At 31.5% G+C, this 7,031-nt stretch overlaps 1 protein-coding gene across 1 annotated transcript; it reads left to right on the top strand.

The window, feature by feature from the left end:
* The first annotated feature begins 982 nt into the window (after positions 1-982).
* On the top strand, positions 983-5,134 carry LOC148603906 (uncharacterized). The gene is made up of 2 exons (XM_088552782.1): positions 983-1,135; positions 2,291-5,134. Exons 1-2 carry the CDS (start codon positions 1,015-1,017, stop codon positions 2,911-2,913), a joined length of 744 nt encoding a protein of 247 aa, XP_088408908.1. The 5' UTR covers positions 983-1,014; the 3' UTR covers positions 2,914-5,134.
* Positions 5,135-7,031: the final 1,897 nt, after the last annotated feature.

The following is a 7,031-nucleotide window of genomic DNA, read 5'->3' as shown; positions in this document are numbered from 1 at the left end:
CTTATTCTTCCATAACGCCAATGGTTGTTGCCCTTTTGTTTACTTCAAGCAAATATTGACACATTTGTTGTGTACATTCTCTTGCTGTAAATCAGAGCATAATTTTGAGAAATAACGATTGTTAGATTTATGAAGTTTGTCACTTTGAAAATAACCCCAAAATTTCACTGGCATATGATTACACTGGTTGAACATGAATAAGTGTCTTTTATTTTTTCTTTTATCATTAAACTTTTATTTTTTTTAAAATAAGCTTTCAGAATTGTTTATTCAAGTATTGCTTTACATCTGTAAATTTACATGACGTCCCAAATTTAAGACCTAGATAGGTATGATTTCTCACGTTCCCAATGATTTTCGGTTTATATAAAAATGGCAAACAATGTACTAGCACCCCTTCTTCTTCTGAGGAACCCCGGCTGGCACTCCTCTTTTTCAAAATGTGTGTACTTTCCAAAAATTTCAAAACTAATATATAACACTTTATCTGCATACTCTGTGTGCAGTGTCGGATCAAGGATTTCAGTTTAGGGGCGTTAGTAGGAATAAAGGTCGAGTAATGCCAGGGATGGACTTTGCGACAAATCAAAATGTCTCATATTACGAAAACAAACGTACTAGCCCGTCATTACTAGAAATAATGTCACAAATAATTGCTTTTACTTATATTTATACATTATGTTATGTCATGAAGAACTTTTATGTTCATTACAACAAAGTTGATATTTTTAGACAATATTCATAGTTTAATGCCTTTTTTCGTTTTTTTTTTTATAATATCTCCATCCTAAATATTTTTCCAAATTGAAATCTGTTTTGAAGTATTGCCATGATCTTAGTTTGCAAACCACATGCTACTAATTTGCAGCTGTACTACCAATGAATGCGATTTTTCAAAATTGCAGACGGAAACGAATCATCGATCAAAATTCAATAAACAGGAAAAAGACATTTATTAATTCCCATACATGTATTATTATACTAACTTAGTAATCGACAAGGAAGGATTTCAAAATGACGGAACCACGTGGATCAGATGTTAAATTCGACAGTGTGACCGCTGTGATGTATGCAGTGAGTACCGATATTACTACAGTGACAAGGGAGTTCGAGGAACTCAAAGATGTATATACAGGTCGGTCTTAATAAGTTTACATTACTATTAAAAAGTACTCTTTCCATCTAAAGGTGAACAAAGTATGTAGCATGAAAATATGTATATTTTTAGACAGAGATAAAACAATGATAGTTTATCAAAAGAGCACACTCTATTTCAATATGTAATCTACAATGTCTGTTTCTTTAAAGACATAGCGACAATTTCATTCTTAAATTACCGCTTTCAAAGCAGGAGTTGCATATAGTGATCATGCTGTCCGTTTATTCATCTATACGTCCGTCCGCCCGTCCCCTGTGTCAATTTGCAACTTAACTTGTACATAGTGCCCTTGTGCATCTACTTATTTAAATTAGCATCTGGATGGCTTACGGGGTAAACCTGATATGGCATTCATATACTGAATAATGAGCAGTTAATTATAAATTTACATAAGCTTTGTATTGTATGACGTATCGAGTAACACCAAATTTGATTCTAGGGAGTGTAGGTGATATCTTTTATTGATCTTTGCTTAATTACAGTCTTTCTAGTTATGTCTTGTGTACGTAATTAATAATAATTAATTAATAAATTAATAAATAATTAATACATTAACATTATACGGATGAGAAATTATATCCACAAAACACTTTCATCAGTACATCTCTTTAACCAATCCTAACTTCCTGTTATGTGTTCAGTTTTAAAACAAAATGATATATGTATATATACTCCAATATATATATATATGATTTCCCGCCATATTTCTGCTCTTTACCTTTAGTAAAAAACAAAACCAGAAGTTCCGAATGAGAATGCTACAACTGGTACTTAATAAGAGTCTTACCACATAAAGTAATAAATTAGCAGGGAACCAGAAATATGGCGGGAAATCATGGTATTTCACCTCTTCAATTGTGAGATAATAGGGAACATTTCAAAATATCCATAGAAACAAGATGGCGGATAAACAATACATTCAATGCAAAATTCTCGTAGAAAAATAAATTTTGAATTTTTTCAATCTCGGAGGTAAGAACGAAAAATAATTGTAAGGGAATCGTAGTACAGAACGACATGAATAAAATGGCAAGTTTTTGAAAGGAACCGTCGAGTAATTACAAAAATAAACGCAAAAAACCGCAAACAATCTGAGGTGACTTGGAGTATATATTTAAATATGTCTTTCAGATTTCAACGTTTCTGTTGTGTATTCAATTCTTGCCCTTCTTAGTGTGTCGATAATATCCTCGTCAATCGCCTCGGTAATAAGCTGGTGGGCTACAAAACGAATGATGAAACGAAGAATGGAGTTTATTATTAACGACATATTAACAAAATATCCAGACGATGTAAATACAGTCATAGAATCGTCCAATGATGATAGCGATGGCTACGAAACGGTCGATGAAATGGATGTTAATTCAAAGAAAGACTGTACAAAAAAAGATAAAGAAAAATCACCAAAACGAATCAGATCTGTAAAACACTCAAAGAGTTTTTCACATGGAAACAGCCGCAATACATCTTTACGTTCAACAGAATCGTGTCGGCTGAGACAAGAAAAGGCGAAACACAGATGGACAGCAACAGTTGACTCTTTTGGACGGATAAAAGACAAACCCACCAGAAAGTCGGTGAGATGGTCGCCTTCTATCGACCATTGTGAGAAAAAAATTTCGAAAAACTCAAAGAAAAAGGATCATAGGGAGACAAAGACATCCAAGAAGACATACGGACAGAGATATAACAATTTGGTTCTTAACTGGAAACAGAAAGTTCGCTCATATGACCAAATCACCAAAAGGTTTTAGTACATGTACACAGTTGAGTGATGAAAGTTTTGTTACAGTAAACTTGTGTAACCTATCTTAATTTGTGATAAATTTCTATAGATTGTTATAAAACACCATGATTATATTGAATTTTAATGATATTTACATGTACAAAATATATTTACTGATTTTTTTTTGTCTTTAGATACAAATTATTCAGGGGTAATACGCATGTTATTAACTCCTTTTTATGCTTTTCTAGCAGTTGAGCAGTCAGTAAAAAAATCAGGCATGGTTCAGATTAAGAAAATTGTTTAGTCTGAATTTAAAATACTGATATTTGACAGGAAACGCTACTGGAATTCAATGAACTATTGCTATGTTAGTAACTGACATTAGAATTTGTAAATATCTTATATGTGACAGGTTTACTCCAACCAGTAGTACTCGCCACTATTGATGTACAAAACGTAGAAATAATCAAAGATGTATAACAATAATAAATAATAATGATAATCAATTCTTTTACTTAAGGAGGTAGACCTGGGTAAAGGGAAATAATTCTTGAAATCAGTGATATGTTTGTGTTATTTTCAGTTTCACCAAAGCCTATCAAGCTTTCATTTGAAACAGAATGAAATCAGTCCAAGTTACCGTATTGCTTACATGAGATTGGTGTAATAAAATGCAGACTACAAACGTTCCAATGATGTTTAAGAGTAATGTCACTTACCCTAGGTCTACCTCCTTAAGTGTCACATCATTGATCTTACAAAACAGTCAGTCATATGCCATTAATGAATAAGAAAAAAATTACACTAAAAGTTATATATTATTATATACTTTAAGTTTAATTTTCTGAATCATAAAATTGATTGTCGCAATACTTTACTAAAAGATATACATTTTAGTTCATATGGAATTAACAATTGATTCAAAAAGTAAGCAAAATACTAAATGCCAATGGCCATGGTCTGTCATACAAAATGAATAATATTCATTCCATTTAATTTTATCTATGTCAAATTAGAAAAAGAATTTTCGGTAAATATGCAAAAATATTTGAGTCTCAAAAGCTAGAATTTTCAAAGTGACTACAAAATTAGTCAAAGATCTCCATGTGTTGATATTTTGGAAAAAGGAGAAGATTGAGTTGCTTTGTGTAAAGTTCGTTTATTGATAAATGAACGAGGATGACATTTGAATGTTCCTAGAAAAAAAAGAAAACTGCCCCTATGTGAACGAAATGAAATTATTTCAACCATATATAAATATCTCAGATTGATTCCCTCTCTCATTTCAAACTAAATATAAGGAAGAGTCTACTATAGCATGTATGATTATACATACATATTATTCATGATGTTAAATTACCCCATATGAAAAATATATACCCATGTTCATTATATTTGTAACATTTGTCTGTATTTGACCCTAACCATAAACCGTTGGTGCGTTTATAATATATTTTTTTATAAATCCTATTGAACGTGTTTTTATAAATACCTTTTTTTGAATAAACCGCATGTGCTTATCTATTGCTTTTAGATTTTGAACTACCGAACAAAAAGCGAGCAATCTTTCGAGGTAGATACAGGTTGTTTTCTTTTGTTCCTTTTTTAAGGTATTTGTATTCTGTTTCGATCTCAAGAGTTAAATCCATTCTCCACAGATTTTTTAGTCCGTTTCTCCTGGTTACATATTTACACACTTACCGTCTGTCTAGTAGGCTATTATTAAAGCGCTGCCTATATACCTTGTATGGCTGCGTGGTTAAACTTATCTTTAAAAGCCATTTTACTTTAACCTTCAATGATTTGGTCATCTCGCATACATGGCATAGTACTTACTATTTCAACTTTTTGGTAAGTAGTGCAGACCTTGTTTGCTAGTCGATTCTGAGACCATTGGTGAAGTTTATTTATGATGCTTCTTTATATGCCATGCTTTTCATAAAGAGCTCTTTGTTATTTTTGTTATTCTGATGTCACCAACATTCAAATAGCTTAGATGGAAATTTTCTTTTTTAATTAAACTTTCTAACGCTCGGTAGCCCTTTTCACCTAAATACGTTAGCTATGACGCCACAATTCTAATAATGTAGTCTGTTCAGTTGGTTTTGTCTTTTTTACAGTTTAATTTCGCGAACGTGCAGGAAAACAACAGATTGGGGACATGACACGGCCTTGTGGTACTAATCGTTTTATTTTACACTGAAAAAATAATGATATGTGGCAATAAAATCAGCATTATTATTTTACCAAGAGTTTCATTCGTGTGCAATAGTTTTTTACTTGAGTGCCATGCCAAATGAAGACCGACAGACACATTATACCAGTCTCTTTTCCAAAATAATTTTTAGATAGAACTTTACAAAGAAAATGCAGCTTGAAAACACACACTTACAAAGAATATTTGTGTCCTTAATTTACATTTATACATGTAGGTTTTATATTTCACATGTATTAAAATTTTAGCGGAAAATGAGCTACCTTGCACTTCTCCTTCTACAAAATCTATATCTCTATAAGAGGACGCTTACCCTACCGGTGCACCTAGTCCATGCTCCCAGGTTTTAGTGGAGTCAAAGTTGCACATTTGCTTTTGTTACTTTATATGTATGATTTTAGTTACTTTATGTTCTTTGTTGTGTATGTCTGTTTTCCATATCTGGTGTTTGTCCCTGGATTGCGTTCTTTTGATTATCGCTATAACCTTGATTCCCCTGATTACTCTTTAATATTCACATTTGAATTTGTCTATATTAGTAAAAATATCGCATTTGCCAAATACTATAATTAATTGAGGCACAGTTTACTTTAGTTAATACTATTTGATGGACAGCTAATGCAGGCGTATAAATAAATCTACAACTTTATGATCAAATGATTGTGTAAAATAACCTAAAACATATTGTTCATCTAAGTCAGCATGTTTTACACTACAAATGTCAATGCAGACATCGATAAAATTGTAATTTTGGTTTAAGACGTTATTAGATGGTGATTTTTACACACACTTGTTGCTATGTTATTTAAAGAATTTCATTCAAACTCCAGAAAAAATCTTTCTATACAATTGCTTACATTACAAATGTTAAACTAAAAATTCAAAGGCAAAATGTTGGTGGTTTTGTGTTTGTTTTTATCAAAGTTTATGAATTTCTTAGGTCTTGCAAGAGAAGACATATTTTGACCATAAAAATACAAAATATAATACAAAAAATGTATCTGACTATTTTAGACTTCAACGAAATGCCTTGGTAAAGCTATGTTCCAACTTTTCAAGACAAACGTTTCACAAAAAATAAAAAGACAAAAATGCGCACATTGTATAATTTGAATGAGCTTTGTAGTTGCCTTTTGAATTTCGAATTTTAGGGGAAAAAACTTCTACGACGGAACTTAATAACCGAAGTGTCTTTTAAAGACCCTTCAAAATGAGACCTAATTCAGTCTTTTTTTTTTTAATTTGGTCCGTTGAATTTCAAATCTTTTTATTTGTTCCCGTACTAATATACCAAATGGCTATAACAGGGTATAAACCGGAAGGTTGGAAACCACCGCAATGGTCCTGACTTGGTACATGCATTTCAAAATGAAAGGTGGGTAATATAAGGTTTTATGGCGGTTCATTATTTCCGGCATTTGTCATTTTAGTTTTAGTTTTCAGCAATGAGTGGAAAATTTTATTCTACCACACCGTATTTAAGAGAACATACTAGTAAAACTATGATCACCATGCTTCAGACGCCATAACTTGTCTCTTGAATGTCAGCTGGATATCTGTTTTCCTTTATTATAATATGGTTCTGAAATGTATTGATTTTTTTAAGATTCTGTAATTTGTTTAAATTGAAACCATCAAAACCAAGCAATAACATTTATATGGTGAATTAGGAAGATATACAATCATACTGACAGTTTCGATATGAATGATTAAGTTTTGGTGTCGTTTAGTAAATGGTGTCTACAATAATGTATAAGTAACTCTTTGTATATTAAAATTATTATTACTATGGCTTTGAGAATAAGTAACTTGCATTTATAATGAAAAAAAATATCATTGTTTGGATAGATAAGCGCATTTTTTTTAATTTGAAATATCAGTATTTATTTCACCCGAAACAAGTTATTATCTTTTGTCTAAGTCTGAAT

Source organism: Perna viridis, chromosome 11 (assembly GCF_037379345.1).
Source record: "Perna viridis isolate PV_CMFRI_1.1 ecotype Kerala chromosome 11, ASM3737934v1, whole genome shotgun sequence".
NCBI classification, from domain to species: Eukaryota; Metazoa; Mollusca; class Bivalvia; order Mytilida; family Mytilidae; genus Perna; species Perna viridis.
Note: the sequence above shows the minus strand (reverse complement) of the source record. Positions and strands in the feature narration are given on the sequence as shown.

Coding starts and splice junctions, on each gene's coding strand:
- LOC148603906 (XM_088552782.1), top strand. CDS start 1,015: ATGACGGAACCACGTGGATCAGATGTTAAATTCGACAGTGTGACCGCT. Junction 1,136..2,290: donor ACTCAAAGATGTATATACAG/GTCGGTCTTAAT, acceptor TATGTCTTTCAG/ATTTCAACGTTTCTGTTGTG.